Raw genomic sequence first — 21246 nt, 5'->3', positions numbered from 1 at the left:
AAGAGCTCAGAGGATGAGGTCTGGTCACCTAGGTATTCCCTTGTCTTAAATTCCAACACCAGAAATACATGGGAGTGGTATCTTATCATATTCACAGGTTCCAGAAATTAGGGAGAACATCTCAGCGGAGGCATTTTTAGAGCTCTGCCCACTGCAATCATATATACTCATGGGAACTTCCCAAGATGTAAAAGAGTCATATATCAGGCTTATAAAAATATTGATGTAAATAAAGGTACTGTACCCTAAAAATGATGTATACTGGAATATAGGGGTCACATAGAGCTGGTGTTACATTCACTCTAAGATCTCTTCTGTTAAGAAAGATATGTATTTTAAATTTCATTTCAATTATTTATTTGCAAATTGTTGTCTCCCACTGGAATATGAAGCCTTAAAGGATGGGCTGAGTATTTTTCTCTATCTGTTCTTGGCATCTTGTAGGGACTAGAGTAGGCTGTGGTGATTTGGAGCTGTGTGTACCTTAGAAAAACATGTTCTTAAATCTATTCTATTCCTGGGCATGTGAACCCATTTTTAGTAGGACCTTTTGACAAGGCTACTCGTTAGTATGTGACCCTGTCCAATTAGGCTGGGTCTTAATCTTCTTCCTCAAGTCCCTTATAAACAGAATGAATTCATGCAAAGAAAGAGAAAGCTGCAAAAGCAAGAAGCTGAAACGAATGAAACCTGGAAGAGAAGGGAGAGACCAGCAGGTGCCGCCATATGCCTTACAATGTGGAGAGGAGCCAAGGATTACCAACAGCCAGTCTCTGGTAAGAAAGCATCACCTTCATGATGCTTGATCTGGACATCTTCTTGGCCTCAAAATGGTAAGTGAATAAATTCCCTGTGTTCAAGCCAACCCACGTGGTATCTGCTTTCAGCAGCCTGGGAAACTCAAACAAAGATCTCTCAGCATTCTATTGAGTCAGAATGGGCCTTCAACCAATATGACGGAAATCCTTATAATCAGGAAATTTGGACTCCATCAGCCAAGAAGATACAGGAGGAGAAAGAGGCAAAAGGAACACCAAGTGAAGCTCATTGACAGTAAGACACCATCATAATGCCAAAGATTTCAGAGAAAGCATGACCAGCTGCTGCTTTTTGTTCTTCTCTCCTCCTAAACGGTGGGACAACAAATTCCTATTGTTTACAATACCCAGTCTGTGGCCTTTTGTTACAGCAGACCTGGAAAACTAAGATATAAAAGTATGCAGACTAAGCTCCTTGCAGAGAGCCTGGCTGCCACCCAGTTTTCTCAGACGGTGAGCGTTGATCCCAATATTTGAGGAGAGCATGATCACTGTGTGAGCCCTTGGAAAGGGTGGGACTGCCACTCCAACAATTCCCGAGGTCAAGACTTTGTTCTATAGGTAACTGGGAGACCTTGAAATCTAATGCAATATGCCCTGCAGGGTTTTGGAGTTGTTGGGAACCTGTGACCCCTGTTTTCCTTCCAATTTTTCCCCATGGAGATGGAAAGGTTTATCTTATGCCTATCCCTCCTTTGTCTATTGCAAGTGGATAACTTTGTTCTGGACATTTTGGGCAGTTTCCCCAGCTTCACAGCTCTAACACAACTGCAAGCGAATACATTCCCATTGCTACATGCCAACCCATTTCATGGCATCTGCTTTCGATGCCTAGAAAACTAAAACATCAACCTGGGAAACTGAAACAGGAGGCATCCAATAAATTTGCCTTGAATAAGCAAACTCTTTTCCACTTCTGGATGCTTCATAGGGGATAATCAATCAATGGGGTCATGGATTTGTCTTTAGCTCCAATGCCCTTTGGTCTTACCTTTATATATTCCATTCCATCCTCCCAGCTGGATTTGCTCATCTCTGACCTCCAAATGTCCTCCATGATCAGAGGTAAAATACGTGAATGTTGTGTTCTTCAGACCGTTTTCTTCAATGGCATTCAGAATTTCACCTTCACAAAACAAAAAAGGGAAGTGTAAGGACTGTGATGGTTTGAAGCAGTATGGACTTCAGATTATGTTCTTCAAGCTAATCCATTCTCATGGAAGTAGACCTCCAGTGGGTGGGACCTCTTGATTCGGTTATTTCAGTGGAGGCATTCCTTTGGGGGGTCAAAATCTTTAAAGGAATCCCACATAAACAGGGTGACTATGGACAGAGAAGCTGAGAAAGAGACACACCCAGAAAACAGAAAGGAAGCCCCTGAAGCCAGAAGCTGGCAGCAGTGAAACCCAGGAGAGAAGGGAGAGATGAGCAGATGTGCCATGTGCCTTGAGGACTGCCAGCAGCTGGTCTTTGGGGAGAAAGCATCTCCTGTAGATGCCTTCATATGGACATTTTCACAGCCTCAGAACTGTAAGCTTATACGTTAATACATCCCCATTGTAAAAGCCAGCCTATGTCTGGCATATTGCATTTGGTTGGCTTTTAGCAAACTAAAACAAGGACAAACTTGCAGGTGGTGCAACATACATCTCCCTTTTTGGATAAGCCACTCATTGGAGAAAGTCTTAAAAAATGGACTACATCCTTATAAGCACAATCACAAAGTGTTAAGATGTATTTCATTGTCTTACACTCCAAAGACGCTTAGATATATACCACAAATACAGAAAACAGGAAAAACTCATAAAACTGATATATTGTACATGTTGTGCTTTAAACACAGGCAATCTGTGTGCTCTGCACATCAATAATAAGTGTACTGAGGAAGGTGTGCGTGGGGGGGTGGAAGTGGTGACAAAAAGTGAAGAGGGGTCCTTGTCTATAGAAAAAATGTAGGTCCCTAAGCATCTGTGGGTTTTATGTTATGAACACCAAAGACATGCCTATGGCAGAGAACCACCTGCAAACAAAATAGCTGCTTTCTCCACAGAAAGAACGGGGACATCTGTCGCTCTGAAAATGCAAATATTTAACCTGACCCATCCAGCTACTTTGGGGCATATAACTGGTCTAATGAGTTGACATACAAATACCGCAAGGATTTGGGTATCTACTTTCTTTTAAGAATCTAGACCTCATCGTTTCTTTCCAGGTTTCTCAAAGTCATCGTAGGAAAGGGGTTTTGCTTCAGATCCTTGAAGATAACCTCTTGATCTTACTTTCTGACCCTGATAATGAGGACTTTAAATCATCGTCTTTGTAGCAGGATGGATCTGTGCAAATTAGGCTAAGGAATGTGAGATGCTGAAGGAGCAAATGAATGCTCTGGGAGAGTTTCCCCTTTTCTTTGTCTTTTCTCTTTTTCTTCTTGGCAAAAAGGATCTGTCAACTGTCCCCATACATTTAAGGCTGGAGCCAAGAGGGCGTAAGACTCGGCCATACCTTTGACTTACCTACGAGCCAGTCCATTTCCTCCACGTTGTCTCCATACAAGCCATGGCTGCTTTTCCCAAGAAAGTCTTTTGTAGTAACAAGTGGAATGTGGACATGTAGCAAAGAAACAAAGAGCAGAAATGGCCCGTGCTTATTTCTGGAAGAAGAAATCCATCTTTACAATTTATGCTGTACAATGGCATGTATTTCGATGCTACTTGACAGGCTGCATTGCTTTCAAGTGGAGACACCAACTTTGGAAAACAGTGACCACGAAAAGGTTGAATTCCTCAAACCCACTCTCAGTAAGACTGATTGATGAACTACCAAGAGACTCGATGCTCTGAGAATGAAACCTTTCCAAATGTGCTAGTTTTATTACCTCTCAATATAGGAAACTGCCTCCTTTCGCATCTGATGTGCTGTTCTTTCCAAAACCATGGGCTGTTCTGTGATTTCATGGTTTCTCATCAGGATGCAATTCCAGCGACGCACAAACCCAAAGCTGGCATACCAAGAGATGAAAAACAGGAACCCAAGGCTGGCGACCCCCAGGACCACTTTCCAGGAAACGGAGGTCAAACCAGAGATCTTGCTAGCTGCAAGGGTGAGGATTCCCAAAGCCATCACCTGGGTGTAGAGGTGCAGCTTTGCTCTCACAGCCGCATCCACTTCTGGGGGTTTGCTGGGCTGACAGTCATTGACGAGAGTGAAGGGCATGCCATAAAAATAGTCAAATCCGTGATTTAGTGGGTGGTGGCAGTGGTCATTGCGGGACTCGCAATTCACCCCCTGGTGCCACTTTCCTAAGAATCAAAGACAAAACATTGAATAGAAATTTACGATTCTCTAACACTTATCCCCTTCTCAGTCTCAGGTGGGTCTTCCAATGAGAAGGGAGCTCTATAAACAGAAAAATGTGGGCCAAGACAAGCAGTGAACTTATCGGATATTGTCGATTAAAGGGATATACTAAAGCTGTAAATACTAACTAGCGTATGATGATCATTACCGTGCAATTAAAGGCTTAAGATTTTCTGGAGCATTCGTATTACATGCTTGTAACATCAGATCATTCCGCTATTAAAGTGATTATAATGTCATTTACTGATATTTTTTTAATTAAAAGGAAATATCTTGATGGTGAGTTTTGGGCTCCTGAATGCTATTATTATTTTCATTACTATCATTAGATTGGCAGTATCTGGCTACTTCTTCTAATTAGTAATTGAAAATCCCTTAAGGATTTTAAAAAAGCAATTAAGGGTGGGCCACGGTGACTCAGCGTTCTTGCCTGCCAAGATGGAGACCCAGTTCTGATTTCTGGTGTCTGCGCATCCAATTAAAAAAAAAGCAATTAAAAGGATTTTTTATAGACAGAATACAATAATCCCAAGCCTCCAACTTAGTAGAATGTCTCTAAGCTGAGTTGTCAGCATAGACTTATGTCTATTTTCTGTTTTACCGCTTGAGTTCAGGTACGAAACCAGATTGAAAAGATGTTGATGTACCGTTTGCCCTAATATCCAGATGGAGAAGTTATACTTCCCAGGAAGCCAGGTCCAACCCACCTGTTCCTTCATCACTGAATAACTGTCTCGGAACCTGTAAGAAACTTGTCCAACACAAATTTCCCCATTTTACAATTAAGGAAAAATATTCAGTGAGTGATGTGGAGCAGAAAATAAAAGCAGGAGAATCTCCCACCTCACAGGCTTTCTACCTTTCAGAAACAAAGAACAGTCTTCCTGCAAAAAAGATTGAGCATGTGCAACAGAAAATGTATATTCATGGAAGCAATCGATATATAGGTCTTCAATCCTGGTGAACATAAGAATAAATCCATTTATCTAATTAAAAAAGAATTCTGTTCAACGACGGGGAGATGTGGGAAATTCTGTGATGTCAGGCACATTTATTGCAGGGAGTTGTTAATGGAACCTTCCAGTGAGTTCAGGTGGCTAAGAAGACTTGCCTTCAAAGGATGGGACGGACAAATAAAGATAAGTGTCCACACCTGTAGGACATCCTTGAAAAGCCCTTGAGGCTGGGATTTAACTGCTATTTCTAAAATACCAGGAATTTGATGCTTAAAACCCTTAGGCAATTTTTGCCTGCAAAAGAGGGGGTACTGAGTTCCTTCCGATTGGAGCAGAAGCCCTGTGGTTGGGAGAGCTCAGCCAAGAAATGGGGGCAGCCTTCTCCTAATTATGGGATTGGGGTAGACTACCTCATCATCTGGCGAGATGTTGGGTTGTCACTCCTGGGGCACATCCCTCCTAGGTGCTACTGGCATATAGTGGGAGAAGGCCAGGGATGCCACTCCACTTCTGTGGGAGAAGGGGATACTACTTTGAAACTCACAGGCTGTGGGAGAAATGAAGGAGGTAATAAGTGATGTACCCGGTGCTTAATAGGTGGTTGCCAAGCTCTGCATCCATTTCTCTGCGTGCAGAAAAGCATTTACAGGGCATGCCTCAGACTGATGTCTTGGCTGGCATCTGGGAACTTGGCTTTCAGAAGGTTCCCTGACTGATAAGAAGGACTCCTAGCCTGTTTATGAACATAATGTGGTTTATGCTGAATATCTGCTTCCCCTTTGCAAGTCCTAAGTTTTGGTAGGTGCTAGGCAGAGGCTTCCTACAGGAACAGCCCACAAGCAAAAACCCTGGATGGTGAGTCTCTCATGAGCTTCCCTGGTGGAGAACATTTCGTACATGTTGCCACAACTTATTGCCGGGAGAATTCAGTGCACCCTGGGAGGAGCCTCTGGAAATATGTGCCTGGTCTTCCCGAGACTTTGCCCTATGTGCCTTTTTCCTTTGCTGGTTATACTTTGTATCCTCTTGCTATAGTAAAGCATAACTGTGAGGATAATCATACGCTATGTCCTCATCTGAGTCCTCCTAGCGAATCACCAAACTTGAGGTTGTCCTGGAGAACCCCAGCACACCTCCCTTATAACGAGGGAGTGTCCGAGCCTCCCAGAGCCTGCAATAGAAAGGAAGGAAGTGACTTTTAGTTCTGTGGTTTTGGGGATGGCGAGTGACAGTTTACTGAAAGATAACCTCTAAGAAGTTTCTGCTAAATTGGGGCAGGAGGAGATTGATATGTCAAAGGAAGGCAAAAGAGGTCAGCCTCCGAAGATTTTAAATAAAAAACCCCCAACTCTCTGACAAAGGCTACAAAATTGCAAACCATCTAACAAGAATCAGACACCACCTTTGAGATTAGAGAAGAACTCAGTGACTCCCTTTTCTTTGGAGAGACGTGGGTTCTTATGGATCGCTGATCTCCCCAACATGGAAAAACAATACGTGTCTCATGCCACCTCACCTATGAGGCCTGTGCTGTAGCCATGTTGCTGAAGAATTCTTGCAAATGTGGTTTCGTTGGGAGGGAGTCCCCCCGAGCCTCCATTCCACTGAAGTGCCCGGTACCCGTTGCTGGCTTCCATGCCTGTGGAGCACATCAGAGAAGTATGATTCACTTTTCTGCCGCGGTGCTCAACCGAGGGTGATTCTGCTGCAGTTCTCTCCCCACCACCCCCTGGTTATACATCTGGGGAAATGTTGAGTTGCCACTTCTGGGGCAAGTCCCTCCTAGGTGTTACTGGAATCTAGATGGTGGAGACCAGGGATGCCACTCAATACCCAACAATGCACAGGACAAACCCAAGGTGACAAAGAATTATTCCTCTTCAGTGGCACTTGTGCTGAGGCAAGAACTTCTGCCCTACAGGGAATCGGGGTGCTTGGAGTTTTCTTACTCTTCCAACCCAAATGCCCACAGATTTGGGAATGGAATATTATACAGCTATGAAAAGGAATGAATAATAGACACCCGGATCAAAATGAACACAGCTTAGCCATAGCATACAAAATGAAAAATACATGCTATGGAAGAATACACCTAGTACCATTGAGATAAACTTCAAAAATAAGGTAAACCAATCGTGTACGGTTCAGGGACACACGTATATATAGCATTTCTATAAAGGAAATTATTTAAAAATTCCAAATAGTGGTGATCTTTAGTTCCCAGGGGCTCTTGGAGAATGTCAGTAATGGTTTAGTGCTTTAAAACTTCCACATATCATGCTTTCTTTGGTATGTTTTAAATACTTTAAAAATTAAATTTAAAATATTTCTTTAGAAAATAAGGAGTTGGAAGAATACACACAAACTTAACAGGTTTGGGGAAAGGTGAATAATGGGGGAGTATCAGTTTGGGTATTATATATACAATTTGGAATGATTTTAACCTTGAAAAATTGTTAAAGGTATGAGTTCCTTTGGAACATCAATGAAAAGTAAAAAAAAAAAAAAAGTGGAAAAACAAACAAAAAAATGTGACAACTTCCAGGATAAACTCTGTTTAAACTCTTGAGCTTGACACACAAGTCCTGCCAAGTATGACTGCTGTCTCATCATTCAATCTGTCACCACTGTCCCCATCCTCTCTAAACTGAACTGTGGAATCTCTTCCCTCTTGCCAGTTACTGTCTGCCAGGACTCAACAGAGACCTTACTTTTGGGGGAACAACTTCCCTAGTCCCCAACTCTGCCCCATGGAGATAACTGTATTTTAGTGCTTATCATACTCGTTGTAATTGACTTTACCCTTTCCCGTTTTTGAGAACTTTGTATTTGATTTAATAATCAGTGTTGCCATTTCATGGACTCTTTTCATTGACTCTTTTAAGCTTTAGGCATGCATTCCCATTTCTCCCTTAGCGTTTTTTTCTTAGTGTGTCATAGCAGACTCTACAGATGTACGAGCTACCGTCACGCAAGGATCCTACTCTATCACCCTCCCAAGATAGCCCATGAAGATGCAGGCAACTTGTCCCCAGCCTCAGAGATCTTCGCTTGCCCCAGCCATCATGCTCACTTCTTACTCTCTGGATTTACTTCCACCTGCTTTTAACTTTATGGAAACGAGTCATAGGATATGAGCTCATGTGTGTTTTGCTTCTGTTCTATATTACATTTGTGAGATTCATTCACATTTCTATGATTAGCAACAGTTAATTTCACTGGTACATGGTATTCCAGTGGGTGAATATATCCTGGTTTGTGAACCCATTCTCCTCCTGATGAACTGTTTCTGGTCTTCAGTCTTTTCAAAATACACATGTGAATGTTCTCGCTCCTATCTTTTGGAGAACATACCTGCTCATACAAGTTGGGTACTTAGAAAGGGAATTACCAGGTCATGGGGCAGGCATGTATTCAGCAAAAGCGGACACTGACAAACAATTTTACAAAGTGGTTGTACCACTTTATACCTCCACCAACAGCATTAGAGAGTTCCAGTTGCTGCTCATTCTTGTCAACACTTTATATGGTCTATCTTTTTCCATTCAGCCACTCTGGTGAAATGGTGGTTTTTATATTTTAGATGATACCAGGTTATATCTTGAACAGGTCCTCACTCTTTCCTGTCATTCTCAGGATGTGTACTTGTACTGTGAAACATGACCATTTTCTCCACACATGGCCCACTGTTTGGTTTCCTTTTGCTGCTATCAGAAAGTACCATACATTTGGTGTCTTAAAACTATTCAGCTTTATCATCTTGTGGATCTGGAAGTCAGAAGTCTAAAGTCGAAGTGTTATCAGGGCTTCATCCCTTTTAGAGGCAGCCTGCATTCCTCAGTTTGTGAATCCCTCCAAACTCTTCCTTCCATCCTCACATCGCTATTTCTCTGACTCTGACCCTCCTGCCTCTTATAAGGGCCTTAGTGATGATTTGGGGTCCACCCAGATAATCCTGGTGTCTCCCCATCTCAAGGTTCTTAACTTCGTCACATCTTCAGAGTCCCTTTTGCCACGTAAAGTTTTCACAGGCTCCAGACTTTAGGATGTACACATCTTTGGGGACCATTACTTGGTTGACCACACCCACCCAGTGTGTCTGCATTCATGGCTTCACATCAAGACAAAGCCAAAGAAAGAAAGAGATGAGCACAATCAGCCTCCATAGGAGAATTTCAGCATTCTGAATTCCAACTCCCACAAATTGTTTTTGCATGACTAGATAAAACAATATTTTTTTTTGTTTTTACATTACAAGAGAGGCGGTTAAACTGTAGGTTATCTTTGCACTGTTTTCTCTCTGTCACAAACAACTCTGCCCTATTGTTAGAGACCATAAATTTAGTGGTTACAGAAGTGACCCCAAATACTGACCTGACCTGAATGAGTGCCTCCCCGTGAGGAAGGCGGCTCTGCTTGGGGTGCAGAGAGGGGCAGCTGCCAAGTGCTGGGTGAGCCTCACCCCTTCCTTTGCAAGCCGGTCAATATTTGGTGTCCTGAGGAAGTCACACAAGTGTTAGTGTCAGGAAGGGGACAGGCTGGGTTTGCAGGATCCCTGAAATGGGTTGTGTCATCATCATGTAAGTGATTAGAGGGTGTTAGAATTAGTAGCAATCCTACAGACAGCTGCCTGAGCCCTTCACCCTACAGAGAAATCCCTCTACCTTGCATCCCTGAAAAGGGTTCCCCTGGTCTCCGATTAATGAGAAATTTGAACCAGGCTTTAGAAAGTTCTTTAACCTTCATATGGATGATGGACTTTCCAGAAGTTTCCATTGAGTTCCTGCCTACAGCATCCACAAAGAGTAACTGCATGTCTAATATTTAAAGACACTGAGATTACCCATCCATTCTCTTTTCCAAAGTGTTTATCTCCAAATGTACAGGTGGGACTTGTAGCTCCCTCAACTTGCCATCTCTCCTGTTCTGTAAATGGGCCATGGCATTGCTGGAAACCACAGCTGAGCTTATTATTTCAGACACCTGCTTCCTGGGGCAAGTTCTGGGGTCCTGCAGAGCCTTCGTTTTAAAAGAAAATTTGTGTTAATTAAGATGGTTCTGGAAGCATCTGTCATCTTTGACTCATAATTATAGCCAACTAAAACAGAAATACTGCTATCACAAATTCCCCATTCTGTATTTATGTTGTTACTTTGAATAACGCAATGACTAGAGTTTATATTATCTTGGTAACTGATGTATGGGCTTTACATGGCTCATAGATTTATACTGGTTTAGTTGAATTATAGTAAGTTTTGACCCATCTTTTCCAGCTTAAAAAAATCATATCTCAATTCTTATATTTAATTGTCTGCATATCCATCCATCCATCCATCCATTATCCACCTATTCAAAATCTATACATCCATCCATTCATCTATCTACCCACTATTCATTATCCATCTACCCATCCATCCATCCATCTACCCACCCATCCATCCATTATCCACCTATTCAAAATCTATACATCCATCCATTCATCTATCTATCCACTATTCATTATCCATCTACCCATCCATCCACCCATCTATTTATCCATCTATTCATTCATCTACCCATCCATCCATCCATCCATCCAACCATCCATCCATCCATCCATCCATCCACTCATCCATCCATCCATCCACTCATCCACCCATCCATCCATCCATCCATCCATCCATCCACTCATCCATCCATCCATCCATCCATCCATCCATCCATCCATCCATCCATCCATCCAACCATCCATCCAACCATCCATCCATCTATCCATCACCTATCTATGTCTCAATCAATAATTTATCTCTTATAGATGTCTTTATGATTATCCAAGCTGGGGAATGAGGTGAAAACTATAAGAATATACAGAGATTTCTACCCCCACACAGAAACTTTCTTCTACAAAATCTTTTCCTCCTGTGTTAAAACATATATTAAAGCAGGAAAAATGCTCCTGCCATAAGATATATAAATGCCACTCCAAATTCTTATTTATATCAGTCAATGTATATCATTCTATTTTTCTCTCAAGATGCTGAAATGCAATATCATTCCTAAAATATTACTCTTGCATGCTTCTCATTTCTTTATGCATTGTTTTTTATATACCTGGCTTGCAAAATCATAGCTATTCTTATTTGTAAAAAACAGAAAGTATCAGAGTGTCAGAAGGTGGTATCAGCTGGCTTTCAGGAAAGTGATGCGATGACATTGTATAAATGTGATTTTCCTAAGAGAAGAAACATGCTTTGTTCCAATTATGTTCAGATAATGGGAAGGTATCATGCTTACTTTTAAAACCATACAGTGAGCAGCTCAACCTTTAACTTCCACATATATATATATATATATATATATATATATATATATATATTTATATACATTTAATATATATATATATAGAGAGAGATATTGGGTGTGGCTCTGGGTGATTCTCAGGGTATAGCTTTCATAGTTTCCACCTCTTGGACTTCTGTCCAAAGAGCCTCATAGCACAAAGAGGAAACTGAGGCACAGCACAAGGATGCGTGATCGGCTGTGTGACTACTCAGCAGCAGGGTCAGAGCCAGAGAGCTGGGGTGGAGACATCCTCTTCTGCTGTGCCCCAGTTCTCCTGCTCGTCCCCTCGTCATGCATTCACTGCACACCTCGTGGGTTCCCTTGCACAGCTCCCTTATTAGGCAGGTCTCTGGGGTGTTTTCCTGCTGGCATCTACCCACTTCCATGTGAAAAGTGAGAATGGGTACTAGTAGGACAAACCCAAGGGAAGTTGCTAGGAATGCAAACGTACCTCAGAAGATGGAAAGGAGCATGTTTAACAGACACCAAAAAGAAAGGATTTGGGTACACTCAAGCTATGCCCCCTCTATCTTTTGGGGGCTGCTGCAACAAAGAATGTGCACTGGGAGGCTCAGAAACACAGAAATGCATTGGCTCACAGTTCTAGTCTGGGTTCAAGGTGTCTTACAGGGCTGCCCTTTTCTGGAAATCTGTAGGGGAGACTCCTTCCCCGCCATCTTGGTTTTCATTGGCTTCTAGCTGCACCACTGCAACCGCTGCCTCCATCTTCACGGAGCTGACCTCTCTTCTGTGAGCACTGCTTTGTGCCCAAATTTCACTCTCCTTAGAAGAACCACTTACATTGGGCTAGAGCTCACCCTACTCCGGTTTGTCCCCATATTAATGAATCCATCTTTAAAGACCCTATTTGTGACTAAGGACACGTTCATGGGCCAGGGGTTTAGAACCCGAACATGTCTTTTTGGGGGAAGTCAATTCAATTCATAACCCTCTCTGTTAGAGGTACTTCAAAATTTGAGTATTTATATGGGGTCCAGCAAACTACAGCTAAATCTGGCACATCGCCTATTTTTATTGTACCCTCTGGAGCTAACAATTATTTTTTTGCCTTTTTCAAGCATCCGGGAAAAACCCAGAAAATAAGGAACACATGCAATCAAGACTTTATGTGCTCAGAAAAGCCTGAAACATTTACTCCGTGGCCCTGTGCAAATAAAAAACAAACAAAAAAATCGGATTCAGAACACAACAATCTTCTAGTATATCTAGATACATACTTACTGATTAGGCTGACTGCCTGAAATAATGACACTTATTTTACTACAAGGGGTGGCTCATGTGCTAAAAGAACCTGAACTATTTCGTAGCAAATATCGAAAGGTGATTTGAAGGATGGCTCTCTTGCCTTGAAACCAAAGATAATTTCCTTAACTCATGTGGGTCTCAAGCACGAGAAGTGTCTCTATAATTTTCAGTCACACTGACCTCTGTGGACAGAATTCTTGACAGGGACCCATGCAGCTGTTGGCGGCATCGGGTAGAAGTTCAATAGAGGTAGACACGTGCAATAGCTATTGGCAGAACACAGCAGGCAGTCTGTTTCTTCCTTTCTCGTACATGCTGTACCCAAATCTCCTCTGCTTATAAGGATTCCAGTCATGTTGGATTGGGGCTCCCCTGTTTCAGTTTGGCCTCACCTTAGCTCGTCACATCCTCAAAGATCCTATTTACAAATGGGTTCCCATCCACAGGACTGGAGGTTAGGACTCGGGTGTGTGATTGTGCTGTCTTGATTTCATCTCCGATGGACACAAACAGGAGGGTTCAGCCAGAAATTTTGGGGCCAGGCAGAATGTTGGGTCACTGGCTCCGATTTAAAATGTCTGCGCTGAATTCATCAAGATGAAGTTTTCTGCAGCAACACAGGGTTCTGAAGTTGGCCTCAACTATGCATCAATCTAAATAAACCAGAGGCCAGGTTTATTTGTCCGCATATTAATGAATCCATCTTTAAAGACCCTATTTGTGACTAAGGACACGTTCATGGGCCAATGTCCTACAAATGTCCTAATGTCCAAATGTCCTACAAATAGGGATGGTGTAGAGGTTTACAGACTCCAGATTTGCCCAGATTGTACTGCTAGGGGTTCAACTGTGGCTCCCCATAAAGGTACACCCGGCTCCTAGCCCTCAGTATCTCAGAATGGGTCTGTATTTGGAAAGTGTTCGTTGCAGATGCAAATAGTTGAGATGGGGCGGTCCTGAAGTAGAGAAGGGAAGAAGAGACGGAAAGAGGAGACAGCCATGTGACACTGGAGGCAGCCACGGGAGTGCTGCAGCCACAAGTCAAAGGAACACCAAGGATGGCTGGCAATGACCAGGAGCTGGAAGCGTGAGAGAGGACCCCCTCTACAGGTTTCAGAGGAGGGTCCCCCTTGTCCACACTTCGATTTCACACTTCCAGCTTCCAGACCATTCAGGTATTTGAGGATGTGAGATGGTTGCTTAGGGGGAGGTAAAGGGACAGAGACACACCTTGGCCAGGGAGAGGTTATGGGATTCCACGCTGTAGGACTCTCCTGTGCCATGAAATACGGGAATTCACTTCTCAGTGGGGTCGGATGGTGAGGGACAGTGATCCAGAAACTGGATTCTTTGAAGAGGGGATGTGTGACGGTTAAGTTCATGTGTCAACTTAAGCATGTAATGGTACCCAGCTGTCTGGTCAAGCACTCACTGGCCTGTTATTGGAAGCAGATTAAATCACCAGTACATTGGTTGCATCTATGGTGGACTGCATCTACAATCAACTGAGATTCCCTTCAACAAGGAGAAAAGTCATATTCAATTCATTGAAGCCTTTAAATGAACTGAGGATTTCAGTAATTAGAAAGGAGAATTTCCATCTCTATTTTAGCCAGTTAACTTCTCCTGAGGAATTCACTGAAAACCTTCATTGGAGTTGCCAGTGTGCAACAGTTGCATGACACACCTTTGTAAAAATCTCATAATATTTACAGATATCTCCTGTCGGTTCTGTTTCCCTGGGGACCCTGACTACAACCCACTTTCTTTATAACTGGGTCTGCTCCAACTGGAGGAGAGAGAGTTTCCAGGGACATGGTGGGGCAGGGCAGGTCTCTGCACTGGTAGGAAAGGCCACCCAAAAGGAGAAGCCCAGTTCTACATAAAGCCATTGGGTTGGGAGCTTCTGGGGGTGGGGCAGAGGTGCGTGAACCAAGGAAAATCCTTCAAGCCTCGTCCAAATGTCCTACAAATAGGGATGGTGTAGAGGTTTACAGACTCCAGATTTGCCCAGATTGTACTGCTAGGGGTTCAACTGTGGCTCCCCATAAAGGTACACCCGGCTCCTAGCCCTCAGTATCTCAGAATGGGTCTGTATTTGGAAAGTGTTCGTTGCAGATGCAAATAGTTGAGATGGGGCGGTCCTGAAGTAGAGAAGGGAAGAAGAGACGGAAAGAGGAGACAGCCATGTGACACTGGAGGCAGCCACGGGAGTGCTGCAGCCACAAGCCAAAGGAACACCAAGGATGGCTGGCAATGACCAGGAGCTGGAAGCGTGAGAGGACCCCCTCTACAGGTTTCAGAGGAGGGTCCCCCTTGTCCACACTTCGATTTCACACTTCCAGCTTCCAGAACGCTGAGCCAATATATTTTGATGGTTTTAAGTCGCCCAGTTTGTGGCCATTTGCTGGCAGCCACTGGAACCCACTAAGCCCACCCACCAGCGTTGCAGGTTCTCCTTGAAAAGCGTAGGATCCTTTTTCTGCCAAAAAAAAAATGGCACAGTCCATGCACCAAAGAACTTCCTAATCTCCACAGGGAAATATGAAAGGAGTTATTCCTGCGAAAATGGTGAATGCCTGCGCGCGCACACACACAAACACATCAGTTTACCTCAGCGTGCCATTGCCATAGCAACCGAGATCTCCAATTCCAAGGTCATCTGCCATGATCAGTAGAATATTTGGTTTAAAATCACCAGCTGTGCTTAGTTCACAAACACTGAGAAGCAGACACGTGGTTAGAAGAACCGGAAAGCATTCCCTGGGGGGCGGGGGGAATAAAAGGCAGAAAGAAAGGTGATTCAGAAGGAAAAGCAGGCGTTTCCAACCACGTGGATGCGCAGCGTACGTGTCCCCTGCAAACGGAGACAGGACAGGTATTTGCATCCAGTTCATGCTGGCTTTACGAATCGCGCCCAGGAAGCTCAGACACGATACACGTTCGGTTCCGTTTGGTCCGCGGACTTTTGGTTTCTGTCTCTGAAGTCCACCCTCCCACGCCCATCCTTTCTCCACTACGTTGGATTTATGCCTCTTCGGATAAAATGTCCCTGGAGGACCCGCGGAGACCGTGGGCGCTGGCGCTCAGGGCGCAAGGCTCTCCTTTCAGCGCCCGGACGTCCACCGCTCCGGGCAGTGGGGCCCGGGGCTCGGCGGGGCTTACAGGGGCCAAAAGGAGTGTCCCAGTCTCCCCGGCCTGGGTTTGGACGGCATCTCGGCCGCGCGGCTCAGCCAGCCAGAGGCGCAAGAAAGCGAAAGTACGTAAAAGGGAATTGGCACCGCCGGGGGACGCGCCCTGGGCTCTCCACTGGAGCAAAGACACTGACGGACGCGGGCGCCAGTCGGCCTAACCCTGAATCCCGAGTCTGGGCCGGAGGCTCCAGCGTTTCGCGGGGACCCGGGCAGGAACCCCTGCTCGCCTCCGGCTCCCCGATTGCAGGTCTGCATGTCGGGGGGCGTGGGTGGTTCCGGCCCTTCCCGGTAGGAGGTGAAGCCCTGCGCTCGGGGCGGAGGTACGTATCGGGACCACTGGGCTGGACAGTAGGGCTGAAGTCCGGAAAGATAAGCTTCTCGCGGGCCCGGGCTAAGGAAGGCGGGCCCGGGGCGTGGCCTGGAGACTGGGGGAAGGGCGGCCACGCTCGCGCCGGGGAGGGCTTTAGGGCTACCCGACATCTCCGCGGGCGTGGACCCGGGCTGTGTCCGGAAATGTGGGAGCGGGAGGACAAGACATCGGACGCGGATAAGGGCTGGCGCCAGCTGGAGTCTGCAGACTGCCGCGTTCTGTTGAGCAGGAACTGGGGAAAGGGGCGGGGGCCGGAAGGCAGAAATGCAGCCGAGGCTGGAGCCACCCTTCCGTCTTTTATCCCACCCCTTCTAGGCCGCCCGTCTTCCTTTCACCACTTCCTGCTCCTTCCCCCGACTTCTGCGCACTTTCTCTCTCCCCCCCACCCCCTCCTACCAGGCTCTCCAGATCCGCGCCGGTGGGTGGCGGAGACGCGGCCTCCGCTGCGCCCTGCTCAATCTAAGACGTAGGGTCCAAGCTCGCCCTGGACGCCCTTTCTTTGCCTCCTCCACGCCGACCCGTTCCCCCGCCCCAGGACGGAGTCGGGGCAGCGTCCGGGTGCCCGCCCCCCTCCTCCCCCGCACCTGTCGGCCGGCGCGGCGCGTCCTGGGGCCTGGCGCGCCCCCATCTGCGCGGTGGATTCGAGCGCGGAGGCTGACTCCCGCGCGCGGAACTTTGCCCGAGCGCGCTGCGCAGAGAAACCCGCGCCTCTGCGAAGGGAAGCTGTGCCCTCAGGCGCGTGGGGCCTCTCCTTAATGCGCTCTAATGTCCTGGGGTTTGGGGCCTCCGGGATTTGTGCTGGGAAACAGGTTTTCCCGGATTCCCGACCGCCTGGAGCGGGTGTTTCCGGTAGGCTGGGGCGGGGAGGAGGGGCCTAATCCCTGCAAACAGGATTTTGAATCTCACCTTAAATTCATTCTGCAGACCCCGGGGTAGTTCAAGGATATAGTCTTGAACAGCCCCAACCCTTAAATTCACAGAATTAATGCTCTTCGGAAATGAGTTAAGGGAATCTGTTCCAAGGAATCGAGTTTTACAATCTTTGTCTTTAAAGCATCCAATTTAGTTCCTATATATTTATTGTGATAACTGATATCTGAAGGTGATACTTGGGCATTGTTTTATTGCTTCTCTGCCCGGCTTTCTTTATTATTCTAATGGATTTTTATATCCGTGGGTGGTTTTTCCTTCCTGCCTTATGTCATGTCACCTGGATATAGAAAAGGGGGGTGGGGGTGGGGGGCTGGAAGGAGGGAGCGCCCGGAGAGCTGTGGTAGCTCTGCATGGAAGTTCAGCAAGGGTAGCGTTGGGACTTAATCCTTGGAAGGAATCCTGCAAACTTTGGCAAGGATAGATACTGCTGTAAGTAGAGATTCACTAAGAACTAGCAAAGACGAAATTCTTGGAGCCCCCGTTGCAGTTGTCCTGAGTGCCGAGGGAGTGCTGAGGAGACCGGTGGGCACGGGGACCTGGTATCTTTGGAATTACTCTACAGGAGGGGTGGGAGTTTTAGTCCTGGGGGTTCTGACTTAGCTTTGAGCATCTCACAGCCAGGGGAACAGGGAACTCTGATTTTCTTCTCTGCCCACAAAGACTGAGAGGTATGTGGATCCGGGAGGGAAGCAGCCCACCCCAGCTGGTCCTGAAGAACTCTGCGGTGTCACAGTGTGGACGTGGGGCGGTGTGCTGGTGGGATTGCCCCCAGTTCCAGCTCCATAAACCTCAGCCATGGGGAAGGCGCTGGGGCTCTTAGGGGTCGCCTCCTATTTCTTCCTTGGCGGTCTGGGGGAATTAATTCGAGACAAGCAGCCAGAAAGGGAGTTGACTTTGGATGAGCTCAGCTTAGTTTTTGTGAGCCAGAAGTTTTTGGATCAGACGAGACGGTACTGGAGGTTATAAGAGGGTTGGGGGTTGCATATCACTGTCATGGGTTTGGGTGGGGGGCGTTATTTGAGTCTTGAAGGTGGAGATGGGAAGGACTGTTTGCAAGAGTTCTCTGAGACGAGTGTGAGTGTGTGTGTGTGTGTGGTAATTGGGTAGGGGGTTGGGAATAAAATGCCCCATTCGTCCCCGGAAGGCATCCTCCACTGCAAAGGGATTATGCCCTAATCTCTGAGGTGGGGGCGGCATTGAACAAGACCCCCAGCATGTCTCCACATTCTGGATTCCTCTCAAAGCTCCCCATCCCCAAGCAGCATTAACAAGGGGCCTCAGTGAAAGTCGTTCCAGTTGAAACACCCCCCCCTCCCATTTAACTGTTGAAAATGATACAGGGACAACATTTAAATGGACCCCAGCCATGCTTCAGCAGTTCTAGTCGTAGCAGTGCCATTAATCTGCAAATCTCTATGGACAGAAACGTGTCCTCTTGGATCTTAGATTCTTTCGATCCTTTGAGGACAGGGCACTCTTCCGGCTGGGGTCCCATGCCAGGGATTCCCTCCAGCCCCGTGCTGGGGGTACCTTGCTCTCCTTCCCACTTGAGTGGCTTGGGTTGACAGAAGGGGTTATCTTTCCTTATTTTGGCCCATGAGTGCTTTTTTGTGATGCTTTCTCTTTTGACATGGTAAAACCGTGAAGCCCTGCAAAAATGGATTCCTTACTTGATTCACAGCAGAGATTTATTCTACCCCAGAGGAAGAAATCTGGTGACAGGGGCCAGCTGTGGGACCCCGGCTTTCGTTGGCCATAGCTCATTGCTGGACGTCTTCCCGGTCACACCAGCAGAGAGGGAAGGGGCCGCAGCAAGGCTGGAGCCACGGCTGCCAGACATTCCCGGCGTCCAGTTGCAGGGGAGCTGGGCTGAGAGTGCTCCGATGCTCCTCCACAGCCTGCTTCACTCTGTTTAGCACGTCCTGGAATGAGGGCTCTGTGTCCGGCGTCAGGGGGTGGGCCTCGGAAGGGTCTCTTGAGAGATCAAACAGCAGCGGTGGGTCGTGCACGGTCACTTTGTCACCAGAGCATGGGCAGGCGCCTCTCCCATAGCAGGCCCCGGCTCCCTCGGGGTGAAACACTGGGCTCATATAGTGGACCTTCCACACTGTCCCCCCTGGTAGAAGGAACAGAATGGCTGACAGTCAGCCTAGAAAAATCGCATTGCTCCTACAAGCTAAGAGTGGAAACAGCCCCAAATATCCATTGACAGGTGAAGGGGCAAATAAGTGGGGGTGAAGCCATGCAATGGAATAGTATGCAGCCATGAAAAGTGATGAAATTCTGCTACGTGCAATTACAGGTAAAGAAATTGATGTGTCCACGTCAGGAATATCATACAGTCATGAAGAAGGGATGAAGTTGTAGGTAAAGAAATGGTGGTGTGTTTGTATAATGGAATACTATACAGTTGTAGTAAGGCAGAAGTTCTGATCATGCAATTATAGGTAAAGACACTGCATCCACCCGATGAATATTATGCCATCATAAAAAAGAAATGAAGTTCTGCTGATCATGTAGTTATAGGTAAATGAATTATGTTGTATCCATACCATGAATATTATACAGTCAAAAAGGAATGACCTTCTTGGCCATGCAATTATAGATAAAGAAACTTTTCATGGAATGGAGTATTATACAGCCATAAAAAGGAATGAATTTCTGATACACGTTGCTAAGTGGATGCAACTTGAAAATGATGCTGAATGAATGAAGCCAGACTCCAGACGCCACGTATTGTTTGATTCCTTTTCTGTGACTGTTCAAAATGGAGACAGGCAGATCGGTGGGTGCCAGGGAGTGGGGAGTAGAAATGTCTGCTGGTGGGTATGTGGTTTATTTTTGGAGTGATGAAAGTGTTTGGGAATGAGATAGTGGTGTTGGTTGCAAATCCCTGTGAATTTCCTGAACACCACTGCATTGTACCCTTTCAAAAGAGTGCAGTTCATAGTGTTTGAGTTGATAGCTGCATAAAACTGTGTATGAAAGAGAGCAATTGCTTGTTGGTTAGGTAGTGTCATAACTGCATGCTCAGAGGTTGAAAATGGCATGGGACTAGCTCTTCTTCCACAAAGCCTCTCCTCTTTCCCCCTCCATAGCTGCGAAGGCAGAGGGAAAAAGAGAAGAAAGTAAAAGTTGGCTGTAAGGTAAAGATCTGCCACTGTTGGCATCAGACCAGGCATGAACCCGGGGAGAAAACTTTGGAAAAGTAGAGGGAGACTTTGCACTTGTCCAGTACTGTCGCCTGGTCGACCTCGGTAGGACACAGCCTCCTACCAAGGGCAGAAGCATCCATTCTGCGGCCTCCTGCTGCTTCCCCCCCACCATCCTGCCACTCCCCTTTCCCTCCAGCGTTCTTTTTGAGCCTCCAGGACAATCTCAAGTGTCACAGGTGCACCAAGCTGAGAAGGCAAATACAAATAGTTACCCCAGGTACATGAAGGCAGGAGCTACAGGTATGCTGGATGAGTAAATGAACACACATTGTGAAATTATGTGGGAGGTGGTGGGGATGGGCTATTTTAGACAGGACTGAATACATGCAGAGTTCTCATGAGGTGCAGTTTGGGGAGATTTGACTCAATTTGGGAAGGCACCAGCTGTCCCCAAGTTAGTTTATACAACGAGTGCAATTAAAGTTGATATTCCATTGGGGAGGGGGTTAAAAAGTTTTCTTCATAATTAACTTTTTTTTATGAAAAATAACATATATACCAAAAAGCAATAACTTTCAGAGCACATCAAAACAATTAATTGTAGAACAGATTTCAGAGTTTGGTATGGGAGACAATTCCACAATTTTAGGTTTTACTTCTAGATACTGTAAGGTACTGGAGGCTAAAAGAAATATCACTGTAATGATTCAGCACTCACACACATTTGTCAAACCCAACCTTCTCTGTATAACTCCACTATCATCTTTGTTTTCTCTCTCACTCTTTAGGGGTATTTGGGCTATGTCTATTCTAACTTTTTCATGTTGGAAGGGGCTGTCGATCATGTGGACTGGGGGATGGAACTAGCTGATGTTC

The 21246-nt window shown here is 45.8% G+C and overlaps 3 protein-coding genes across 12 annotated transcripts in view; 1 reads left to right on the top strand and 2 right to left on the bottom strand.

Moving 5' to 3' along the window:
- LOC143671391 (arylsulfatase D-like) overlaps positions 1-17117 on the bottom strand; it is a 30294-nt gene extending 13177 nt beyond the window's left edge. Inside the window, exons 1-8 of one of the 5 annotated variants that reach the window (XM_077146525.1) lie at positions 16962-17117; positions 16867-16923; positions 15332-15481; positions 9506-9627; positions 6648-6770; positions 3694-4117; positions 3332-3468; positions 1810-1944 (exon numbers count right to left, since the gene is read on the bottom strand). In XM_077146525.1, the coding sequence (XP_077002640.1) occupies positions 1810-1944; positions 3332-3468; positions 3694-4117; positions 6648-6770; positions 9506-9627; positions 15332-15481; positions 16867-16910 (1135 nt within the window). In that variant the 5' untranslated portion in view covers positions 16911-16923; positions 16962-17117. Of the gene's footprint in view, positions 1-1809; positions 1945-3331; positions 3469-3693; positions 4118-6647; positions 6771-9505; positions 9628-15331; positions 15482-16385; positions 16630-16678; positions 16786-16866 lie in introns of those variants that run through there. The other 4 variants (XM_077146527.1, XM_077146528.1, XM_077146524.1 and 1 more) reach the window with 4 other exon arrangements.
- LOC143671392 (arylsulfatase F-like) overlaps positions 15438-21246 on the top strand; it is a 104805-nt gene continuing 98996 nt past the window's right edge. For all 5 annotated transcript variants that reach the window (XM_077146535.1, XM_077146532.1, XM_077146534.1 and 2 more), the window contains exon 1: positions 15438-16232. The gene's annotated coding sequence lies outside the window, so the exon portion shown is untranslated. The remainder of the gene's footprint in view (positions 16233-21246) is intronic.
- Positions 18895-21246, bottom strand: part of ARSL (arylsulfatase L) — a 28690-nt gene continuing 26338 nt past the window's right edge. For both annotated transcript variants that reach the window (XM_077146540.1, XM_077146541.1), the window contains one exon: positions 18895-19331. In XM_077146540.1, the coding sequence (XP_077002655.1) occupies positions 18976-19331 (356 nt within the window). In that variant the 3' untranslated portion in view covers positions 18895-18975. The remainder of the gene's footprint in view (positions 19332-21246) is intronic.

The sequence above is a fragment of the Tamandua tetradactyla genome, chromosome X (genome assembly GCF_023851605.1).
Source record: "Tamandua tetradactyla isolate mTamTet1 chromosome X, mTamTet1.pri, whole genome shotgun sequence".
Taxonomy (NCBI): domain Eukaryota; kingdom Metazoa; phylum Chordata; class Mammalia; order Pilosa; family Myrmecophagidae; genus Tamandua; species Tamandua tetradactyla.
The sequence above is the reverse complement of the archived record's forward strand: the minus strand, read 5'-3'. Positions and strand labels throughout refer to the sequence as shown.